Below are 25,374 nucleotides of genomic sequence, written 5' to 3'. Positions count from 1 at the left end.
GTAAAGAATTTTTTTGGGCATATATCTCCAATTCATGTAATTTATTTATAAATTATATACATATGTTCTTGTATTAATAATTATGTACATTCTAAGACAAATATAGACATTTAAGACAAAGATGAAATATTTGGTCACAAGAATCAATAGGGAAGTTCTGGAGTTTAATTGGTAGAGAAGAAACATGGTCAGATCTGTGCATTAACAAAATTAGTTTGGGAATTTTATGGAAGAAAGACTGGAATAGATTTGAGGTAGGGAAACAATGTTTGCAGAGTCCTATACTTATGTTAACTCATTTGACTCTCACAGCAAAGTTATGAGATAAGGTGTTTTTTGTTAAGTTTTTTTTTAAATTCCTATTTTACATATGAGAAAACTGAGCTACTACTTGTCCAAGGTCACTTTCCTAGTAAATGTTTTGTTTTTGTTTTTATTTTTAAATTAAACCCATACCTTCTGTCTCAGAGTCAATACTGTGAAGGCAGAAGAGTGGTTAGGGCTAGGCAATGGGGTGGGGGAGGGGGCGTGTTAAGTGACTTGCCCAGGGTCACACAGCTGGGAAGTATCTGAGGCCAGATTTGAACCTAGGACCTCCTGTCTCTAGGCCTGACTCTCAATCCACTGAGCCACCCCGCTGCCTCTTCCTACTAAATGTTTTGAGGCATGCTGTGAACTCAGATCTTCCTGACTCTAAATCCTGCAACTATATCCAGTGTACCACCTAGCTGCCAACCTTGGATTAGGTTAGAGGATATATGAAGTGGAAAGGAGATCCACGAGACAGATAGTCATGGCAGACACAGACACTGTGGCAGAGACAATTGCTTGGCAACTGACCATATATGGGTTACAAAAAAGTGGTTGAGAATGATAATAAGGTTTTGAACCTGGGTATCTAGTTCAAAGGATGATAGTGCCTAGAAAAAAGGAAGTTTATAACAGTAATGGGTTTGAGAAAGAAGGAAAGATAATGTAACATGTGTGGGAGGCAAATTACAGTTCATTCACATCTGCTTATGTTCTGCAACTATTACACCAAAAATGAAAGGGAGTGACCAAGGCTTTTACTGACCCTCTTCTAGGTATTTGTTGCAGACAAGAGGTGGGGATTTGGCCTGCACAGCTGCTGTAGCAGTAGTTGTCCTTGTTAGGTTACAGTATAACAATCCTGAGAGAAGTTGTACAGTTTTATTTTAAGACTAGAGAAAGGAAGGGTATTGGCAATCACACATAGAGTTGTGGTTGTGCTAGAGATAAACACAAGTGGAAGAAGGTGGGACATGACATCTTTTCATCCTCTCGCTCAATGCACATTCCTGGGCACCTCATACCCCAAAGAGCTGATGCCCCTAACTAAGAGAACACTGTAAAAAAAGAGGCTTCTTTTTCAGAATTTTAAGAAGAGTGTATGTGGCTTCCATTCATCTAGTTTTGATTTACGTTACTATCTTCACGTATTTTAGTTCTCTCTGCCCTTCAGGTTCTCAAATGTTAAAACCACGTGATGAACATATATTTTGGAGCTAAGGGAATAAGTATTTATATAGCACTTACTCTGTGCCCAGGCACTGTACTAAGCTCTTCACAATTATTACATCCATTTGATCCTCACAACAAAGATGTGGAAAGCAAGTACTACATCTACATTTTGCAGATGAGGAACCTGAGGCAAGAGGAGGTTAAGTGACTTAACCACAGTTACACTGCTATAAAGTCTATGAGGCCAAATTTGAACTGACTCAGAGTTCTTTCCACTTTATCACCTAGCTACCTAGACATGTATTTAGCAAAGGGCCTTCAAGCATACTATAGCTTCCTTTGGCAGTACCTATTTTTCCATTTTTATACTGCCTTATCTGAAACCATGAATGACCATTTAAGAAATTCCAAAAAAGAAGCCTACGTTTTATCCTAGTTTCTCATTTTAATTCTCTATGTGCTGTTATATTTTAAGATTGATTTCTCGTTTAAAGAAAATTCTTGTGTTCTATACTCTGATCCATCCTGCCATTTCATGGACAAGTCTATGCCATTCATATTCAAGGAAGGTTATAATTTTAAAATCTGTTTTCTATCCAAACTATTAAATTTTCCACCTTTAACACCAGCAATTGGGATCCTGTTTTGCCTTTACCAACAGGATCAAAGTTTCCTCTCATGGGTTATTTCCTTCCAGTGTAGAAACCCTGAATGCACTTCTTATTGCTATTCCCTAGGAAGTAGATTGAGGAAGTGCCTATGCAGTTATCTTTGTTATAGATAAAGGAATGTGTGTGCAGAGAGCAGAGGCCAACTTGACAGTAAAGTGCAGAGTTCTGGGATTCTGGGTTAGAGCAGCTGCTTGTTGGAGAGACAGTTAAGCCTGGGGCTGTGGCTTTCTCCTCTGGTTGGACCTGAGGAGAATTAGCTTTTTCCCTGGGGCATCTGACTGCTTGTTCTTAACATCAGACCTGCTTTTGGATTATCCTGTACCTTTTGGCAATTCAATCAGCAGATTCTTTTATCAGCCTCAACTCCAGCAGGCTCCACTCCAAGAACTCTTTCCTTGTTTAAATCATTGAGAAAATGACATTTATATGCAAAATCAAATTAATCAATCCTAGAAGGGGAAAGGAATAGGAAAGAATATTTCTTGGATTGGATACTGTGAGTGAATGGTTTTCAAGCAGAAGTGATAGATATAATTTCTGAACCTGGGCAAGAGAAGGGTTAAAAATATTATGATAGTGAGCATTTATATAGTGATTTCAGATTTGCAAAGCCCATTACAATTTATTTCCCTTCAATTATCTTGCTGACAACTCTGAAAGACTGATGGTCTTATCATTTTACAGATGAAGAAACTGAGTTTGAGAAATGTTAGGTGACTTGCTCTGCTACTTACAGCTAGTAAGTATCTGAGGCAAGATTTTTACTCAGATGTTCTAGTCTGCAGGATGAAATAACTGTATAATTGCTGGGTTTGGGGGATGGGATTGGTGAGTGTAAAGCCCCCTCATCTCGTCCTTCTCCCTTTCTCCCTCTCCCCCTCTCTTCCCCTCTTTTCTCTCCTCTCTTCCTTAATATCTTCCCTTTATTGTTAAAAATAAACTACCATAAATTCCATTTTACTTTAGTAATTCATTTTTGGGATTTAGAAATTAAATCCCTGGCAACCAATTAAATATTCAATCCAACCATAAATTGACCAATCTGGCCTTCTTATTTATTCAGCCTAGATAAGTGTGTGATATTGGATTATTAAAACCTACCCTTCCAACAGTGACATTCTCCTTTGGTCTGAGACATTAAGATCTCACTCCCAGGGATAAGGAGGTAGCACAATAACAGAATTTTTGGATCCAGAATCCAGATACTAAGGGTGAATTTTGCTGCATATCTCCTAGAGGCAGGGAACGTACCTCTCTGGATCTCATTCCCCCAGTTCTCAAACTGAAACTCTCCCAGGTCCTCACCCTTTCCTTTTTCTAACTCTTTTCAATCTCTAGGACAGTGTTGTCAAACCTTTTAGAGATCTCGTGCCCAAACTGCACCTTCAAATTGCCTATGAGCCCCCCACATTACCCCAGACAGCAGAGGGAAGTGTACTCGAATTGGGCTGCTGGGCAGAGCGTGAGGAAAGCAACTCCCCTCCAGCACATGTGCCATACATTTGCCAACATAGGTCTAGGGGCATTTCCCTTTTAGGATATGGCACAAAATGTCCTCTTAAAGATCTTCAATCAAATTCAGACTTCTAAAAGGAAACCCACCCTCTCCTCCTTTGTACAGATGAGTATTATTCTGGAAGCCCCAAATCCTCCCTACCCAACTCTTACTGTGAATGGCCTTCATTCCAAGAAGTAATACTTTTATTCTTTCCTCTAACTCCAATTCTAGTATACTTTTGTCCAAGGTCCTATTGTGAGTTTCCCTCATAAATACTCATGTTGTTCTATCCGTCAATATAAATCAGTACAAACATTGATTTAACTACTTGGCCTTTTCATGCTAAATGTCCTTGTTTAACTTTTTAAAACTTTCTTTTTGACTAATTAATTACTTGCAAGATGCCCTATCTCTAGTTTATTTAGCAGGGATGATGAATATATTTTCCCTTTGCTGTGAAAACTCATTTCCCCTCCCCCCCCACTGATGTTTTACTAAAGTTGTTTTACAAAATTTGTTCTATTACATTGCACAAGCCAATTTCATTTATATTTTGGATGATCACATGCCAGACCTTTTTTTCCCCCCCATTACTCAGAAACAAGGAATCAAGTTAGAGGATTTAGCCTGGCATATAAAGGGCCTCTTCTTGGGTACCTGCAAGATTAGTGTTTTGTTAAAATTCTAGAGTTTGGCTATAATCATTCTTGGTAGATTACGCCTAGGGTTACTTTCTTTTAGCAATGCTATTAATTTGTACTTTAGGGTTTCTTATATATTATGGTATTTAGGCTATTAATTTCATGTTTTCATAGAAGACATAATTCTGTCAAAGTAAGTTGCTTTGGTTTTCTAGATATCTAAAGAGTTCCTTCAATCTTACTGCCTTTTTGTTTTATTCTGAGGTTTCACTGAGACCATTTTCCAAAGTCCACTATTTCAGAGATTTTCTATTTGTTCTCAGCTATCCAAATCTTTTAAAAGAACTCTAAATGTCCTTTGTTATTTCTTTAGCAAATCTCTCTCCCTCCCACCTTATTTTGATCTTCTAAAGCATGGTGGAACATCTATTCCATTATTTTGGGGGGGTTTCTTGGTGTTTCTAACATTTTGGGGTCTTAAAACTACTTTTAATAACCAAAACCAAAATTCTTCACATTCTCTCCTTACTTTCACACTCCCTCTCCCCTTCTATCTTACTGTCTCTTGTGGGGACTATTTTTGACTGCTTATTCCAATTTTTTCAGCCTTCGACTACCCCCCATTCTACTCCAGTCTTCCCTGTGATTAGTTCTATCAATTTTTATATGTACATCACAGATCTTCATAATCCTAGTGAACTGGTGCGATAATTATTCTCATTTTTACAAATGAAGAAATTTAAGGTTAAAAGAGTTTTAGTGATTTAGGCACAATTGCATAGCTAGTAAACAGAAAAGATGGAACTTAACCCAGGTCCTGTGACCTCCTATCTCATTTTCTTTCCCACAGTTATTTTTCTATCTAAAGAAATTAAAAAGCTTGGCTGCCAAAACTACTGTTTCAACCTGAATCAACTTCACAGATGGAAAGCAGGTTGGAGGCCCTTCTACCAGACTTTCTGAATTAAAGCATCTCTACCCTGAGGACAAGGACCAGGGTTTTAAAATTCAAAAGCTGTTATTCAGTTTGTTACTGCCAGGAAATAAGAGCAGGGGACCTCTACAAGTGAGATTCATCCATAAACAAAACTAATTTTACCTCCACTGTGCTGAATAAAGATATCTCTATCCTAACCCTTGTCTTCAGTAATAAGGATATAAAGGCAATGCTACTCATTTAGATAGTTATACCCACTCAAATACAGTGTTTTTAAGTTGTTTCTTCAACCCCTGATGTGTTTCAAAAAGAAGTCCAGTTTCTAACCTTGGTCTCCTTGCAATCTCCTTGCAATCAATATTTAGGAATACTTGCAAATACTTGCAAACCAAGACTTAGGAGACAGCTAGCTAGTGGTTAAAGGCACAGTTGTCTGTCTAGAACCATTTCTCTCTATGCAAAGGAAGTATATGTAGGGCAACTAACAGTCTCTACAGAATACAAAATAGTATGTAATGATTGAGAGTAAGAAAGAGAGCAGTTGGAGGTGATTGGAATGCTGAGGATCGACAGTTGCATGAGGCAAGGACAGTTGGGAACAGGACAAGGACTTCTGGGAAATTTTCCTGAGGAGGGAGTCTTGAGGGTGGAGACACAGAAAGGAGTGGAAGGAGGAGCTGTTTCTCGGGGCCATTCAAGACACCTGTGGAGATTTCTGTCACAGACAGAAATCCTAGTATCAAGGGTTCCTGTTTAAACATCGCTGGTTCCTGTCAAGAAACCTAATTTCTTCAAAGACTTTCATTTCATGAACTATTGAGATACTGGACTCAAATCAGTGAGCAGTGCAGTGCTCTCCCCTTTTCTACCTCCCCTGGGTACGAGAAAACCTTGTACTTCAGTAATTAATTTTACTTAGAAAGAGATTTAGGGCAACCAGAACCCCTCTAACCTCAACCCTTTGCCCCAATCAACAATTAAATCAAACAAGCAGTCAGATATCGATTTCAATCTCGTTTGTTTATATCTAGAGAGTAAGCCCATTGGCCAACTCCATCTTGTTGCTAGTTTTCAAGAAGACATGAGGGGGAGGCTTGTGAACGGCCCAAAGCAGCACATATTCGGATTGAGGACCCTCATACCTCTCTCCTTGTAGAAAAGACTTCCCCACCGGCCCTCAAGGGCTGGCATCATCATCAAGGGGCAAGTCTTCACTGAGGTGAGATCTCCATTTTGTCTCCCTCATGTAATTCAGGGACTCAGGGAGGGAAGCCATTTTCATCAACCCTTTCCTCTCTGCCTTCAACTCTCACTTCTCCATCTAAGGAGTATGATCCCCCCTCCATTACAGAATATTGCATTGAAATATATTAAGCTTTTGGTTATACATAGAAGAGAATTTATTACTATGTCAGATACCAAAAAAACCACTATAATAGGCTGGAGCCAAGCCTTCTTCCTGTCCTTAATCCTTCCGGACAGGTCTGAGAATTTTACTCCAAAAGAAAGCATTCTTTGTTCAGACTAATATATGTGGCCTAAAATGGATGCTTTGATGCTGAGAGGATAAGTTTTTCTCTAGGGAAATTCTACTATCATAACATTAAAAGACTCTTCCCAGAAATAAAAAGGCCTTTCCAGGGTTTTCAGTTTTCAATATACCACATACCTGTGCTCCCAGTCCATCCCAGGGCTCTGTATTGCTGAAGCACCCTGCCCACAGCCTTCTGATTTTTGGCAGTAGTAACAGCTCTTGACAAACCAAAGCGTTGTTTGTAGTACCTCATCAGGGAGCGATGACCAACTCGGGCACCTGTTGGTTAAGAAGAATATTTTATAATCATAGAACTGGGACACCAAAATAATCTCTTGGAACAATCAAGTGTAGAACTATGGAGCAAAGCCTAGCTAAGCTAGGCTTTGAAACTATATGGGTGGCAGTGTGATAGAGTTCTACTTGCTGAACAAGACAAAATATGCGAAATTAAAGCAGGATCTCAGAAAATAATGTTTTTGTAAATAAGGATAAATATATATACATATATATACACACATATATATACATACATATACATATACATATACATATACATATATATACCCCACACCTATCAGAAGCCACTGAATAAATGAGAAAAACAGCAGCTGGTTCTGCATACTCTACCTAGTCTACAAAATTCCCATAGCCACTAATTAATTATACTTAATGAAATCTCAAAGAAATGAGAAGGGGGCAGTTAGACTCCTACCCTATTTTATTTTTATTTTTTTATTTTTTAAAACCCTTACCTTCCGTCTTGGAGTCAATACTGTGTATTTGTTTCAAGGCAGAAGAGTGGTAAGGGCTACACAATCCAGGTTAAGTGACTTGCCCAGGGTCACACAGCTAGGAAGTGGCTGAGGCCAGATTTGAACCTAGGACCTCCCGTCTCTAGGACTGGCTCTTAATCCACTGAGCTACCCAGCTGCCCCCTCCTACCCTATTTTAAAGATGAAAAAGAAACAAACTATTCAGTTACTAAGGTCAGTCAATGTCAAAAATGGAAAATCAGCTCCTCTGCTTTTTCCCTTTCATTTTCTCTATTCCTTTCTAAATAATGGAAACCAGCACTGAAATAGAATAAAAGAAGATAACCAAATAGTATAAAATTCTTATTTTCACTATACATTATCCTTACAAAACAAATCTATTCAAACTGTGAACAAATCATATTTCCAAAAACTGATTTTTCAAGACTGATCTAGTCTGAACTTATTTGATCACATGAAGAAGTCATATAATAAACTGACAATCATAAGGGAAGTGTGATAAGGTGATGAGGTGAGGTGGGGTTGGGAAGAATTACCTACTTATTGAAGCTGTAATGCCTGGGCTCAAACCCCCCTCATATGAAACTTTCTTTCACTCTGACTTTGAGCAAGTCATTTACCAGCCTAGGCTAGGCCTAAGTTTCCTCATAGGCTCTTCTTAGCTCTAGATATGCAAATCAAGAAAAGTTCTAAATATATATAGGCACTCATCATTAGTCTAAAGGTAGCAATTTAGAACACGAAACCCAGCAAAGGGGCAGCTAGGTGGTGCAGCAGATAGAGTGCCAGACTTGGGAGTCAAAAAGACCCGAGTTCAAATTCAGTCGTGGACATTTAATAACTGTGACTCTGGGCAAGTCACTTAACCCCGTTTGCCACAATTTCTTCATCTGTAAAATGAGCCAGAAAAAGAATTGACAAAGCACTCTCATCTTTGCCACAAAGAGTTGAATATAATTAAAAGGACTACAACAACAATAAACTCAACAAGAAGCCCTACAAATTATAAAAGAGAACTCTAAGGAATAAGGACAGTATTTATACTAGTTGCTCTCAAAATGTACTTAAGTCTTCTGAGAATCTAAAATGTGTATATCTATTGAAAAAATCTTGTTGAAACAATTTAAAATCAGTTAAATGAAAACATAATAAAGCACCTGCTATATCAATTTAAAATGTACAGTGGGAGGTAGATTGAGGTGAGGGGGAGTAACTAGGAAAAATAAGTTGCTTATCACAGAAATATAGATAAATATATATTGATTATTTCTATGATCATATTCTTGTAGTTGGAATTGAATATAAATTCCTTGAAGGCAGGGGTTATTTTATGTGTGGCATAGTGTTTAATACAAATTTTTGATAGTAATATTCATAAGACTGGCACTCTGAGCTCACAATATAGAGCTTTAAGAAAGATGCTTAATTAAGAACTAAACTAAGATACTTAAAAAAAAAAAAACCCAACACTGAACTTATAACCCTAACACTAAACAGACTTTTGATGTCAATAAGAAATCACTGAGATACAGCCAGAGGAAAAAACAGTAAAGCTATATGATTATAAAATATAATTGACTGATATGAAAACAAGGATGAAGACTAGCAGGAAATCCCAGTGCTGCATACTGTGGTTTTTCTATTTCCTATATTTTGTCAGAATATTCTGAGTTTGCTCAGGTGATTATACCCAGATCATTATATAGTGAATCATTAGTACAACGAATCACTATTTCTATTCCAATTGATATTCTAACTTGGTATTTAAAAATAATTTTAAAATATTTTTTAAAAATTGTTAAAATTTCCATTAAAAGGCTTTCATCATTCTGCAGCAATGCTTTAAAATTCCTGCTTGCAACTCTTACTATGTAGAAAATTTTAATCTGACTAGCAAAAAGGAAATGGAACAGGAAGATTTAATAATTATTCAGTCCTATACTATTGCTAGTGTTAGGGTAGGATTTGGGGTGTTTTTTGCAGTTTTGCAAATTACAAACCTTTTCATCCTTTATCACACTAGTCAGCTGAGTTCTCTAAAGACGTAATACCCAACTATTCAAGGTATAATGTGCAAAAAGCAAATGGCTCCCCATTACTGGAACAAATCCTCCTTGCTCATATCTGCATCTCAAAAAAAAAACTATTATTGATGTGGTTTATTTTTCCATTACAAACATTACTTCCACTTTGAGAAAGGTCTCATGTAACAAAGTAATACAGTTAGGGAAAACTAATAATAGACTAACCTCATCTGAATGTGCATGCAACATTTCACATATTTAGCACTCCTATTAAAAAAAATTACAGAAATCTATTTTCTTTTTCTCCCATCCCACTGGGGGCCAGGGGGATTTCTTGTGGAAATTTTTCTCTAGGTTCTGCTCATTTCATTCAAGTCTTCAAAGTTGTTCATTTTTATGTTGATTACTGTGTAAATTGTTTTTCTAGTTTTGCTGACTTCATTCTCAGTCTATTTCCATATCTTTTTAAAATCATCTATTTCCTTATATTTTAGAGAATAGTAATCCACTTAATTCATAAAATGGCCAGTGTCACTCAAAGTATATGTACATATATATAATGCATACTCACACACAATACATCCTTGACAAAGAGTTTGTGGACAATCTTTGATCTCTAGCAACTACTTCCAAAAGGAAATATCTAATTCTAATGGTAATCCGTTTCTGAATCTTTTATCTCCCATACTAAACTAGAGGCCCCTTGTAGCCAAGGATTAGACCATCTCTTACTTATTTTCATATCTCCCTCAGGGCATCACTGCTGTTTGCTGAATGAATGTGAATATTTTTATATTATGATGTTAATAAAACAAAAATACTGATATTTCATATCTATTAGCAAATCCACCTACCTAGTCAATAATTATAACTCATCACAGTATATATTCTGCATCAACTTGCCTTGAAGAGGATGATTAATGCAAAAACGAAAAACCCACAAAACTTTAGATTCAAGAGAGAATTTTATAGACCAACCTTTCAAAGTAAAGAGTCACAGTGCCATCTGCTGAATATTTTATGCCAGTAACATAATTATATAATAGACCTACTGCTGATTTTCAAAACTTGCAGCTAAGCTTCCTGAAATGTTATCAGATACTCCTAGACTACCCAAATCAGCAAACCCATTAATGTCACCACATAACCCTTTCCCATTTCAACCTCCACTTTGTAAAGTCTGATAGTCTGAATATACTCAAAAACAAGTTAATTCAATCAAATAGGGCCATCATAATACTGAGTACACACACATTAAAGATCAATTTCATTTGTGTCATCTTAGGTCAGAGCAGAGCAACCAAATGGCCCACATTCAGATCCACTTATACATCCAATCACTATTCAGGTGATTGGTTGAATAAATGAATTCTATAAAAAAGCAAAGCAATAATACAAGGTGAAAAACCACTGGAATATAAAAGCCATCTGCATGTTTCATGTGTTTGATGTCAGTTTTTAAAATTTTATGCTTAGATAGTGAAGGCAAGATATTTGATAAAACCACAGTACTTCAGCCTTGCCAGCAGACTATTGATAGAATCTCAGACTGTCAATGATTCTCACTGTAAATTTCTGAATTGAGTTTTAAATAGCAACAATGTTTAAAAACAATTTGGAAAAAAATATACAATACTTCCCCAAGTAACAATGAAGGATTACACTAAGTATATGATACCAATGGATAGCCAGATATAATCTAAAGTGTCTTACTTTCAAGTGGAATTTATGAAATGTTAAAAGTCTTAAAGTGGAATTAAAAGCCCTTCCATGTAGTGACTGCTAAAGTGGATGACTATTGAGTATTCATGAAATGAGCCAAAAGATAATAAAACTTGACCAAATGTATATATCTACACCATTTCCAATTATCCATAGTTAACCACAAGGGTCAGGGAAGCATCCTCCCATTTCATGTACTGAGGTCCTAGAAAAGGGGGTTGCCTCTGCTTCACTCTCCCTTTCCCTCCTTTTCCAATTTTTAGTGATGGGGGAGGGGGAACACTCTGAATGCTGAGTTAAGGGGCAGGAACAGGGAGAAGGCACATCTATATTTACTAGAACTTCATGATTAACTGTCATTTTGATTTTCTATCAGTGTTTCCTATTATCACTTTCCTATATATAGGGAAATATATTTAAAAAAATGTGTGATATCCCCTCAATTATAGGTATTTGTTTATATTTATGGTTTCAGTAATCGGTTTTACAGCACATCCCCTATGAATTCAGGAGCCCTACTGTGTATTCAATAGATTTGTCTATTTTGTCTATTTGTCTATTTTGCCTATGGAATGCCCGAGTTCCAAGAGTGGAAACTAAAAGCACTCCACAATTGACATTACCACAAACTCAATGAAGAATAAGTTGATAAAGAAGTTGAATAATGAAGATTTATGATTCAGGATTAAGTCATTTCTACCACAAATTATTGAAAAGTGAGTTTTAGGAAGCCTAAATTTATTGATCAATGAAAACTGCAAAAATTTTGCCATCTACAAACTAGCTAGTCAGAACCAGGTGGTTAGTATTATATGCTAAAAGCTTAATATCCTTTATAAGCTAATGGACAACAAATCCCCATACTACAAATACAACTGCTCAAAATGTTTACTGGAACATAACACCAACAAAACTGCATTGTCCTCAAAATATAATTGGAACTGTCGCCCTCTGCTGGTTAATACTTCAATTCATGATACGCGAGTCACTGAAGTCACAGCAAAGGAAGTTCTCATTAAAATCCTTGGCACTACTAAGGAGAATAGTAGAATCAAATCAGAAATAATGACTTTATCAGCTAAAATGACATTAAAGAAGATGCATTACAATTTACTTTGGCACTGTACCTTAAGGACCTTTCCATCTGACTTGCAGTTATGGTTTCTGTTAGAAGGCAAGTTCTTTAAATCTTTGCAAGTTCCCATAAAGGTTTTACTTCCAAGATCTAAAAGGAACTTATGTAATTCTCTCAAAAGCCACTCCCTAAATGATAAATGGGCAAAGAGGTAAAAACTGGCAGTTCTCAAGGGAAGAAATCCCAAAATGCTTCAAAACACTTAGAAAAATGAAAATTAAAGCAACTCTTCATATATTGATCATATCGACAGTTGTTAAAAAAAAAAGTAAAATGACAAGGAATCAACCTAAACTCCGAGACAGAGCACGCCAACATGCCAAAACGCTACCACGAGCCACACCACTAGTCAAGCCCAAAGTCTCCAAGAGAAAGAGACCCCGAGCCCAACCCCTCCACCGCCAAAGAGAGAACAGCAAGAGGAAGTGACGTGAATATACTTTTTTACATCACTTCCTGCGTCTCACATGTACCAATGGTAGCTTAAGCTTGACCTAGGACAGCCCAGGGGTTCTGTCAGTTGTTTCTTATTTGTCACTTCCTAGCACATGTCTGTCATAGGCCATCGTCCTCAACACTTAATCCTTAAGTAGGGGTTGTAGACATTCCTATTTGTTAGGATTTTAAAGATTTAATCAGGGTGGAGAAAATCTAAAATTCACAAAACTGAAGCACACACACACATATATACATATATATAGTAATAAAGTAATAACATATATACAATATATAATAATATAATATAAACTATATAATATATAGTAATAAAGTAATTTGGAATTATGCCCCAAAAGTTACTGAACAGCAATACTTTTACCAGGCGTATGCCAAAATGACATAAAAAAAAAACCTCTCTATATATTTATGGTAATTTAATGTGGAAGCAAAAACCAGAAACTAAAGGAGAGCCAAATGTTGGAAAATGGCTGAACAAATTACGATATATGAAAGTAATGGAATATTATTGTATTATAAGAAATAGCAAAGATGATTTCAGAGACATTTTGGAAACTTGTATGATTTAATCCAGAATCAAGACAAAAATGTTTACAAGAACATTAAAAGTACAAAACTCTTTAAAAGTCTTGGGAGCTCTGATCAGTTCAACTGCTGACCACTCCAAAAGGATGATGAATCAGGCTACCTCCCTCCAGAAAGAGAACTGATGGGACTCAGTACAGACTGAGAAATAATCTTTGGACGTGGCCAATACAGGAATTTGTCTTGTTAGATTATACATATTTGGTACAAGGTTGTTTTTCTTTCTTCAAATGGGGAGGAAGAAAGGAGGAAAAGAAAATACTTTAGATGTAAAAAAGAGAAGAGCATGTGTTCTTTTAAAATAGTGACTGTCTTGTATCATCAGAGCTTAGCACGGTATTTTACACAAAATAATCAGTTAGAAAAATACTTTTTTCTTTCATTCCTTCATTTCCAGTAAGACATAAGTTTGATCCTGTGAATTTTAGATTTACTCCACCCTTCTTAGTCTAACAAAACAGGAATGTCTACACCCCTACTTAAGTATTAAGTATTGAGAAAGATGGCCTTTGACAGACATGTGCTAGTAATTGACAAATCAGAAACAACTGACAGACCCCTGGGCTGTCCTAAGTCAAGCTTAAGCTACCATTGGTACATGTGAGACGCAGGAAAGTTATGTAAAAAATGGTCTATATATTTGGCATCACTTCCTCTCTCCAGGCTCTTTTCACAGAGAGGTGGCTCTGGCAGCAGTGTGCTGAGCGTCTTGGCATCTTGGCGTGGCGGCAGCTATTGCCCGGGTTTGACAGTGAGAGTCCTTGATACACTACTGGGAGAAGCTTAGTAACCTAGTCCAGGGGAGGCATCTTCCTTGAGCTCTCTCAGAGTTTAGGCTGATTCCTTTCTCCTTTACCTTCCAAAACACTATCTTCTTAGGAAACCTCTATTCTTCTGAGAACACCTCGTGGCGGAGGTCTTTGAATTCCCTCTGGGACAGGCTAGGCCAAAGAAATCCTATATTCTCTCCCTATCTCTTCTTCTTAATTCCTTCCCTCTATATTAATTAAACCACCATAAAATTTACAAACTGACTTGAGTATTTTATTTGGAATTTTCCCTGGCAACCAACTAAATTTAGATTAAGTCACAAATCTAAAATTTCCCCTTACAATCCCTAAGTATTGAAGAACCACCTTTCTCATAGGTGTAACCATGCTGAACTCATAATCCACAAGTTACATGAAATAAAAAGCTTTCAAAATAGACCTGAAAGAAAAAGTCAAAACCATGTGTGAAAAGAACGAGCTCTTGTGCTACAACCTTGGCAATATGTTTGCTCCTTGAGTGAATTTGAAAATGATTTCAGGGAGCCTACAGAAGATGAGCTTATATCCCAAAACTATGAACTGATTACAAAAAGTAGCCATCTTATCTACTGCACCACAGTATATAGAACCTTAATATGAGATAGCATCTCTATATGAACCTCATCAAAAAATGTGAAATTAGATAATAGAAATAATATTCTCTTACAACCAATATGAAACAACCATTTTTTTATTAAGGTGGCTCTGAATGGCCTGTGACTGATCTTTTGTCATATGATAAACCTATTACAGGTACAAAGTGATCATGATTCTTAGCAGAAGACAAGCAACTCACTGATCTGTTTTTATTTATAAATATACTTCAGAAAATTGTGTAGAAGAGAAACCTGTTCATTTAATGAGATGGAGGATCATATGATTAAAGGTATTGGTACTGGAATTAAAGGTAGGTCAAAACTCTTCATTCTGCTGTGTGACTTTGGGCAAGTGTCTGAACTTCTCTGGGCCTCAAACTATCTCATCTGTAAAATAAGTTTGGACTAAAAAGTTCAGAAACTTCTTTTCAGCTTGAAGGCTAAGATTCAATATCAATTTTTTAGAAACCACATGTACTATACCTTACTAGTACAGTCCATAATTTTCATTCTAAAATGTTAAAATGCTTTTTTTAACTTCATAAAATCATGGGCAGTGGTTCATCTCTAGTTACACAATTGGCAATAGCAGAGCTTATTTCTAAAACAGACCCCAATTCCTTTCCAACTCTAGACTCTTTACTACACCATAATGCCTTATATTTTATTATATAATTTGGTAATATGTCTTATGTAAAAAAATAGACTTGAATACAGGACTACAATCCCCACAAGCCTTTGCTCCACTTCCCCAGAATGCCTTGTAATCTCACCTGGGCCGAGATCGAGAAGGTATTTAAACTGATTCAAAGGCTTTTGAGCTCTCTCTTGGCTCTTGGACTTCCGTTTTGGGACAGGTGTGGCTTTTTTTCATAATGTAGGTGAGGTTGTGTCTAGGCCACTCTATGACCTGGACACGTGTTTCTTATCCTGTATTTTCTTTAATCTTTAATCTTCAATAAACCTCTAAAAAATATAATACTCCTTGCAGAGAGAAACTAATTTCTACCTGCCTCAGATGCCTCAATGTCCCCGTCTCCCCTAAATTTTAATCTTTACAGTTATAAGGTATCAAACGAGTACAGGTATTAAGTATAGAAAAAGGTGCCCAAAAAACCTGTAGGGAAAATTTAATGGGACAAATTTGTTTTTTTAAATGGGTTTTTCATTGTCTAAGTTAATTTAAGATCTGTCTCTAATAGAACTTGAAACAATTTTCCTATTTTAAGTTCTGCTCAACATAAATCTCATACTCCTCACACACTAATAGCAGATAAGCTAATCACATAATTATGTTCTGATTTTCTCCCTAAAGAGAGAAAGAGCAGAAACATATTTTTTATATACCAACAGAATAATCCTCTATTTCTAGGAGAGAGGGCTTGACCTAAAATCATCTTTCAAAGGCATTTTAAGACGCAATTTTTCCTAGAAATAGTAAAAATATTTACAAAGCAGATATATCTCCAGGAAAGAAAAGAAATATACACTCCCAAAAATGTATCAGCAGTAACACTCTAATGCAGCCCAGAGCATTTAGTATACTTATGTATTTCTAGTGTGGGTCAGTTTTCTTACTTTGTACAGAGAATGATTTAAAATATAACAGATTTAATAAGAAAGAAAAAGAAAAGAAGAAAATGGAAGCCATTTTTCAAAGAATATAGCTATGTTAAGATAGTTTTTATTAATTTCTACTTTTTAGATTTAAGAGGAAAAGGAGTAACAAAGTTTTTTTTTTCCTAGTAAGAGACCCCTTGCTGTGCCACTTGGCAGTTGGTGCCGGAAGGGTGTGGCTGAGTGGGGTTTGTAAGTTACAGACTGTTGGGAAGAGCTTTTGTCTCTGGGTCCCCTGGGGAATGGAGTGTGTGTCCCTTGCTCTCTCAGGGACTGTTGGAGTCAGAGAAATGGATTTCAGGCCATAATAGCCTTATTGATTACCGATTAACTTGGTAGATAAGGTAGGATAGATAGTGGTTATATTATCAGATAGAGAAAAGGAGATTAGGCGAGGGCTTTGTCTAGCAGAAGATACTGCCTTACAAGCTATTGTACGATTACTTTCACTTTCCTCCTTCCTATTTCCTATCCATATTTCCTAACAATAAAGTAAGTGTTTTGCATTTAATAAACTGTGCACTGGTTTTTGTTCAAACTCCTACCCCCAAAATTTAACCCTTCAGAGCCATTAAAATAATAATAATTTTTAAAAAACCAAGTCTAAATGGTTTTGCATCTGTCTTAAACATAATAACCAATAAAATATTGTACATGTCAAAATTTAAGAATGTAGAACTTTCAGTTCCATTCAATAAACATTTATTAAGAGCATACTATGTTCAGAACACTATTCTAGGAGCTGAAAGAAATAATAGCGCATGCCTCTTCTCTGAATTTAAAAAGCACAAAAAGAAAAAAAAAAGGAAAAAACCCAGACACACATGTATACATGTATGTGCATACATCTATGTTGTTCAATCCAGTCTACTATGCCAGGTACCAGGGTTACAAAGAAAAAAAATGCCTACCCTCAAGGAATCTATATTATACTGGAGCAGAAAATAGAAAAACCAAATAAAAATGAATTGTAATGAGAGGGGCACTAGTAGCAAGGAACTGGGAAAAGCTTCATGTAAAAAAAGGCACTTACACTGGATTTTGAGGGAGAAAAAAAGAATTCTAAGTAGCAGAGGTGAAATGAGAGGGCATTCTAGTTATGGGAATGATCAGTGCAAAGACATGGAGACAGGGGAAAGGAGTGTAGTATGAGAACCAGCAGGAAAGTTGGTTACATTGGACTAGAGAGTAAGGGAAGGGAAGTTATATATAATAATCAGTTCTAGAAACAAAGGAAGACTGTGAAAAAAAAGAAAATCAAAAGAAAGGACAAAGCAGAAAACGAAGAACAAAGAGAACAAACATTAATTGAAGGATCAACATCATGAAACAGAAAGAAATGAAAAAAAGTAAACTTTTTCTTTCAAAATATGGGAAAGCGAGTTATAAGATTTGGAAGTCAATAAATGGGTAATAAAATATGTGATATTTACAATCATGTTTTTCTTTTTTTCCTGAATAGGAAAGAAAATCTACTTATATATTGTTAGATCATCCAATTTCACATCAAGATGTTTCTGAAATAAGCACTTACCTGAAGGGAGAATCAGTTCCATGGTTTCATCATCATATTCTAAATTTTTTTCTAAAGGTAACTCCTCAGACACTTCAGTGTCCTCACTTTCCTTGTGATCTGGGTAGCTACTCCTACAAGAGATTAAAAAACATATTTTAGGAAAATTTCAAAATTAGAGATTATAATTAATCTATTATCTGTCATAGTACACAATTTTCCAAATTTTTTTTTGGGGGGAGGCATATGAGGCTGGGGAAAACTGGCCTTTTTTGAAGGGAGCACAAGGGTACAGGGAAAAGGGAACTGCTAATATGAAAAGCAGTGTGGTAAAATGGAAAGGAAGATGACCTCTTATCTGAGTTCAAGTCCTGTCTCTGACATACTGAGTCACATGATAAGTCGTTATACTCTCTCAGCAACTCTCTACAACTTTTTGCAGAGAAGGCATTTCCTGAACTGGTAGTTCTCTATATAAATTAATTCATAAGTCTAGTCTCTATTTTAATCTTCATTAGGATTACAGTAACACTTTGGTAGACAGAATAAATCCCACCTAAGAAGTTAGAGGACTTGGGTTCAAACTCTATCTCTATGGCTATGTGATGTTAGGCAAATAACTTAAAACTCCCAGGACCTAGTTCTTTATCTGAAAAATAAAGGTGTTAGAATGAATATCTCTCAATGACAAATCTATGATTCCATGGTTAGCACCAAGTCTGTGGGTATATTTGAGAAAAGAAACTTGGAGCAAAAGGGGGGAGGGCAAGAGGTTGGGAATGGGGAGGATAAGAAAAATGATTAAAAAAAAATCACACCCCAGATTGCCACTAACTTTCATGAGAACTTGAGAGTCTTGGTTTTTTAAACTATTTTAGTTTTATTGGCTCTGATAGCATATGCCAGATTCAAATCTAGGAAATAATTTGTTTTAATCATGTTAGTATTAGGTTAGTAATGATGAAGTCATCAAAAAACTTATAACCTGTCTGTCCTTCACACCGCAAGAGCTTATAGTTTACTGAAACTGAATCAACAACAAAATGTTAAACATATGCTATTTAGAAAAACAATAAATGTTCTCAATCTTCCAGGGGTAGCCAAACTGTAGTTTATACAGCCAATCTAGCTCAATAATACCATTTACCACCAAAGCCAGATTCCCTAATTCACTGTATAGCCAAAAGAGTGTAAAGGAAAGAGCTAACAAGAAATTTTAAATTTTTGTTCAGAGATTGAAAGGATCACAGACCTGGAGCTGGATGAAACTTCCAAAGCCAATGTGTCAAAATTCCTTGTTTTTTAGATGAGAAAATTGCATCTAAGGAAGTTAAGTGATTTATCCAGGACCAGATGTATAGTGAGCATTAGAGTGGGAATCTGAACTCAATTCCTCTGATCCTGGGGCAGTACCTGCTTCCATTGTAACATATATATCCTTTTTTTCAAGATTCTAGTGAGAGATACGGAACATCTCTGACCAAACAAGTGACCTCCTTTATTCAATTAATTTTTACAATTTAAGTTTTTTATGACTATCTCATCTTTTTTAAAAGCAATTACCTTGGTTGTAGTAGCAAAAAACAAAATTAAACTAAAACAAAGTCTATCAAATGGAAAATGGCTGAACAAAACTGTGGTGTTTAAATATTATATAATGTATTAAAATTGTGCCACAAGAGACCATATACTAGAAATTCAGAGAAACACAGTTAAGATATATATATAAACATAAACTGAGATAGAACTAGAATAATAGATATGTACACAATGACTACACTGAAACAACAGAAACAATAAAAATAGAAACAGTAATAAAAGAAAGCTTTCCTCTGATTATAATGTCTAATCTTCACCTGAAAGAACAAATGATAAACTTTCTTCTTTCCTCTAGTTAAAAAAGAGGTAGTTTGGGTGTGGAATGTGCAAAAGTTGTTTGATGAAGTTGCCCTGCCTTTTTAGTTTGCTTACTTATTTTCCATTGGGGGGGGGGAGGTTCAATGGGTTGAAAGGAACTGACTGTGATATAAAAACAAAAAGCATAGGTAATTTTTAACTAGCTTTATGTTCTAAATCTTTAAAACTGGCATAACACATTAAATATTTTATAGCTGGAAAAGTCTAGATAAACTTCACAAAGTTTAAGAACTCAACTCACAACATTTTTGACAGTATACTTAAGGAAATTTTACCAGTTACCTTTACCAGTTTTCTCCTAACCTACTTATCATAATCTCTCCTCATTTGCATTTGGTCTTCTTTCTTCCTCTTTCATTCTATGGATCTATTCTTACATGCTGCTTCACTCCATCACCCAAATATCATTCCTAATAAGCTAAGACCTAAGCCTCCTACTTATCCCTTGTCATTCCTCTTCTAGCACCTTCTAATGTATTTACTTGCTCTCATTACATGCAATGTCCTGAAGATTCAATGACAAAAAAACAATTCCTGTCCTCAAGGCTTCCTGTTTCTAAGGCTACTAACTTAGCATAGAAACAAATTACTTAGCCTGGCTACTGTAAACATCACTAGATAGATTTTCCTACCTCAAAACCCTCTCCCCTCCCACAGACCCCAATGAGTTATTCTACACAGTACTGACCAGGTAAATCTTCCAAAAGTAGTTCTGAGTTCTATTATTCCTTGCTCTGATTTTTAATAGCTCCCCATAATCAAGTGAATAAAAAGTAGAAATTCAGCCTAGAATTTAAGGCTCTCTATATAGACTCCTATACTTTTCTATTCTTATTTCCTATGAACCCTATCATCCAGCCAAGTTATCTTTACATTTCTAAATACTCTGTGTTTTCCCACTTCCATATCTTTGCTCATAGGGTTTCCTCCATCTGCAATACACAATCACCTCATCTTTTAATCCAGTTGAAATCGTTTCCTTCATAAAGTACAATCTAATTTTCCCAGCTGAAGTATGTTTCTAAGATATTTTGCTGTAAAGACGTTACAAAAAAAATGCACATTCAGGCTTCATAGTAGGAAAGACTTTCTCACAATTAGAAATACTCCAAACTGAAAGTAACAGATTTCCCATAACTGAAGTTCTTTCAGGCAGAGACTAAATAATCATTTGTTGAGTATGCTTTAATTGGGATTCCTTTCATACATGGGCTGGACTATAGATTGGTCACGGCATCCCTTTCAATTCTCAAATTCTGTGATTTTAAGAGCTGGGCTTAGAATCAGGAAAACCTGGGTTCAAATTCTGACTCTGATAATTGGGTCTTGTCTAACCACAGGAAAGTGACTAGCATCAGTTTCTTTATTTGTAAAATCAGAATAATAACTGTATCAACCACTTCACTGAGTTGTTACAAAGGCCAAATGAGAAAATGTATGAAAATTGCCTTATAAACTTTAAAATGCTAGATGCACAGAGGTTATAATTTTTTACGTATTTGTGTGTACATATTTCATTATTCTGACAAAGTTAAGATTCTTGGGGGCATAAAACATGTTTTATTTTCCTTTGTATATCCCTCAGATAAAGTACAGTGACCAGCCCACCTGAGATGCTAAAATAAAAAAAAAAAAGTTTAATCTGGTTAAAGTCTGGCAATCTCACAGAAGAGCATGTAATGCCAGGGAAGGATCTTCCTACCTAAAATCATAGAAGTCTGCAAATTCCAGAGCAGCATCTCCCTCTGTGAAGAGTTTGCAGTGACTTTTGTCATTCATGTGAGCTTGCACTGCTTCAGTAGAATAGAAGGATTTTCCTTTCTCATTGCACCACAAACAAATCTTCCCTACACCAACTTTCTCCCCTGAAAATGAAAAGAAGTTTGGAAGAAAAAGTAAAAAGGATCCTATGGGGGAAAAGTTTTGATATTTAACTGCAAACCTCAAAAGATAACAATCATGTTTGTGGTATTCATGAACACTAGCTATTAAAAGCTTGATGATAAGAGAATAAAAATCTATCTAAAAAAACAAGTCTTATACACATGAAAATAGAACATTTCACTTCCCTACCATCCATTCCCACCCAAGATGTTTTCTTATTCAAGGAAAAATGGACTTACCCAAATATTTAATCAGTCCCCTAAGATCAGAAAGGTATTCTATATCAGGGATAAAAAAGCTATGAAACTTTGTCATGTGAGCCACATTCTTCATGAGTGAGCTCGAGTGATGAGAACAAAACAAGCAGTCTGTTACAGGAATGGCCCCAGGAGGTGGGTTTTCCTTAACTTCATCAACCTCATCTTGCTCCTCAGCACCTTCAGAATCCATCTCTTCATCTGAATCAATATCTTCCCAATCTTCAAGTCAGAATAAAAATAAAGGTAATTTTAGAAATGCAGTAATGAAAATCATAACTATTATCTCTACTATTCACAAAAACAATTTAATACGATGCATATTTTCCAGGCACCATGACAATGAATAGACTGTTAAGACTTGGGAGTCAGGTAGACCTGTGTTCAAATACTCACCCGTGACATTTAATATCTGAGTAGCTTTAAGCAAAATCACACATCTCAGGTAACTCTCCAAGACTTATCTAGTATAATAGAGTGTTCCTTTCCCCACACAAATGAAAGCACAAATCTTTTCTGTACACTCAAATAATTGAGCATTTACAAAGGATACATTCGCTGAGATTAAATACAACCCTTTATAAAGGCAGTTATCTCCCCATTTACTAGTTGTATGATTTAGAAATAACTTGGGATATCACAGATAAGTTATCTATATCATCTATATTTAAGGTAATTATTAATTCATTTTTGATTAATTAATTCAGACTAATTTCTCTGCATAGCTTGAGCACTTAGCAAAAGCAGGCCATTAACAAATATTTAAGTTCATCTAAATTTGAGAAGCAATGTGCCGTTCTCTATTTTAACAAAGAAAATGTTAAGACTATGAGAAAATAGTTCTTAAATCCTCAAAACTATATAAGTTTAGCACTATACAAATGTAAACCCATGAAAAATAGTAATAGTAACCTTCATTTGTATGACACTTCACATCATTTCAACCATCGATGTATTACAAACTTTATAATTCATCCTTCTTTCTACCCCATACAAGAATATGAGCTTATAAAATTAGTGAGATTACAGAAGGATCAAACCTCATTTAGACCTTTGCAGGAAGAACTGTGAATACCTAAACTCAATAACTGGGGGGGGGGGGGGAGAAGAAGCATTATTTCCGGGTACATGTCGAAGACAAACTAGCCCGGGATCGGATCAAACTTACAATGGGGCGGGGAGGGAGGGGGGAGGGGGGATATTACTCAAAGCACAGGTCTTACTGTATAGCAGCAGCAGTATCATGAACGTACAAAGACCAGAATAATAAATCTCCAAATCTGACATTCAAAGGTTGAGAGGCCATGCAAGCTCTACTTCACCATACTTAAGCAATCTCAATCAGAAGGGTTCTTAATCTATTTTGGGTCTTGTACCACATTCTAGCAAATCTGGTGAAGCCTATCTGCACCGTCATAATAATGCCCCTACATGCATTATACAAATTACAATAAAATCACAAAAAAGCCAATTATATAGTTATATGTTTTTTTTAAAAAAAAAAACATGTTTAGGTACTCTAGGCAAAGTACTCTTTGGTGAAGGTTTTTTGGCCCGCTAAACCCACCAATAGAAATATTACTACCATTACAAAACTTCGAATTCTGCAAATATAAACCCAAGGGAAAGGAATCTTCTAAGTCTTTTTATAAAGTTCTTTACCATCCCCTTCCATGTCCTCATCTTCCTCCTCACTCTCTCCCTGCTGCTTGGCTAACTTCTTTTTCTGTTGTTCAAACCACTGTAGTCGGGGTGCTTTCTCAGCGGGGTCTCTGTCCAAGGTCTGAGGTCCCCCTGTAGCTGCCACCCGGCTCCTGGCCACTCCGGGAGCCGGGGCTACTTTTCGCGGGGACATGGACGGCTGCGCTTTGATGGCCTGCTGGATGGCCGAATTCATGGCATCCTTGTCCAGGCCGTCGGGGGCCAGCCCCTTCTCCAAGTTCTTCTCATTTAACATTTCGACTTTCCTGCTGACGGCTTGCACCGCCTTCTTTTCGAGTTCGAGGTGCCTGCGGGACTTGAGGTGGTTCTCGTAGGCATTAAAGGTGGCGAATTTCTTGCTGCAGACGGTGCAGTAGGTGGCAGTGCCTTTGCTCTCTTCCTCGGCCACGGCCCGCTGAGCCAGGACCCGTTCCTGAAAGTTCTCCGCCGTCACCGGGGCCATGTCGGCGACCTTCCGCTTCAGGTTGTAGCGGTGCCAGTCGCTTTTGTAATGGGCGCGCTGGATGTCCGCGTCCTTGAACGCCACCCGGCAGGTGATGCACGTATACGACGCCATCGCAAAGCCAGCTCGAAAGGCTCTAGCGCTGCGGTGCCGCCCCGTCTAGCTCGGCCACTCACCCCACCTCGCAGGGCCCGGAGAGCCGGCCAGCCGAGCTCGCCACGGGCCAGAGACGGAGACTTCCGCCTTCCGCCAGAAGTTCTGGGACTAGAGACAGGAAGTCTTGCCTCGTGACGGAAGTAGCCTACCTCGAGTGTAGCGGATTGGGTGAATTCTGTGTCAGTCAGCAGCAACCTCTCGGTCTCCTGACCTGTGCCCCGGAAGCCCAGGGCGGCTTCTTCTGCTTGGCTGGAATTCACCTACGTCCTTCCCCTTCTCCTTTCTCCTCCCATAACCTTAGCCTATCCTGGGTCAGGGTGACTTATGTGGCGTCATCGCGGAAGGAAATGACGGAAGTATCGAGCTGCTTCCAGGTCCAGGTCCGCGTGTGTTTGCACCCTCAAAGGCGTAATTTGGCTCAATCTTCTTGGAGCCCAAGCCTAGCGTCCAGCTGTTGTCCTTAGATTCCAGAAATGCTTCAGAAGTGATTCTGCGAGCACTGCAGGCTTTGATAGCACTGTCAGGCTTATGTCGTTAATTTATTTTTTCAAGTGGTCGCTTCGGCAGCACATATACTAATTTATTTTTTCAGATAGCATTTTTTTCCTCTTTCATATCCATCCCTTACTATCACTGACCAAAAACAACATCAACCACCAAACAACTACTAGACTTGCAATGTTTTTATTGTACAATCGGGCAAAATAAATCCCCACTTGTAAATGCCTTTCGATCTGCGTTTTGAGCCCATCAGCACTCTACTCTGGTGGGAGGTGCTCCAGTGGTAGTATTTTTAGGTCCCCAAAGAAGTGGAAAAGTGGATAGAGTACTGATAATTGTAGTCGGAAAGCCCCGAGTTCCAATATTGCCTTAGATCCGAGGGCCTTTTTTTTTTTGCCGATTTTGTATATTGTATGTATAACGAGTTTGTACTTAGTACTACTTCCCATTTAGATTCTGAGAGCCTTGAGGGCAACTACTTATTTCTTATATCTCCAGT

General features: G+C 37.0%; 1 protein-coding gene and 1 long non-coding RNA gene across 2 annotated transcripts in view; both read right to left on the bottom strand.

The window, feature by feature from the left end:
• ZNF622 (zinc finger protein 622) overlaps positions 1–24,485 on the bottom strand; it is a 30,897-nt gene extending 6,412 nt beyond the window's left edge. Inside the window, exons 1-5 of the mRNA XM_003340596.4 lie at positions 23,717–24,485; positions 22,037–22,276; positions 21,616–21,778; positions 18,018–18,130; positions 6,899–7,042 (exon numbers count right to left, since the gene is read on the bottom strand). Of these exons, the coding sequence (XP_003340644.1) occupies positions 6,899–7,042; positions 18,018–18,130; positions 21,616–21,778; positions 22,037–22,276; positions 23,717–24,332 (1,276 nt within the window). The 5' untranslated portion in view covers positions 24,333–24,485. The remainder of the gene's footprint in view (positions 1–6,898; positions 7,043–18,017; positions 18,131–21,615; positions 21,779–22,036; positions 22,277–23,716) is intronic.
• On the bottom strand, positions 420–5,669 carry LOC130458468 (uncharacterized). Its single transcript, XR_008917787.1, has 2 exons — positions 5,557–5,669; positions 420–1,171 (listed from the first exon to the last, which is right to left on the bottom strand). It is a non-coding gene; the product is annotated as an uncharacterized LOC130458468 (long non-coding RNA).
• Positions 24,486–25,374: the final 889 nt, after the last annotated feature.

This window comes from Monodelphis domestica, chromosome 3 (genome assembly GCF_027887165.1).
Source record: "Monodelphis domestica isolate mMonDom1 chromosome 3, mMonDom1.pri, whole genome shotgun sequence".
Lineage (NCBI taxonomy): Eukaryota > Metazoa > Chordata > Mammalia > Didelphimorphia > Didelphidae > Monodelphis > Monodelphis domestica.
Note: the sequence above shows the minus strand (reverse complement) of the source record. Positions and strands in the feature narration are given on the sequence as shown.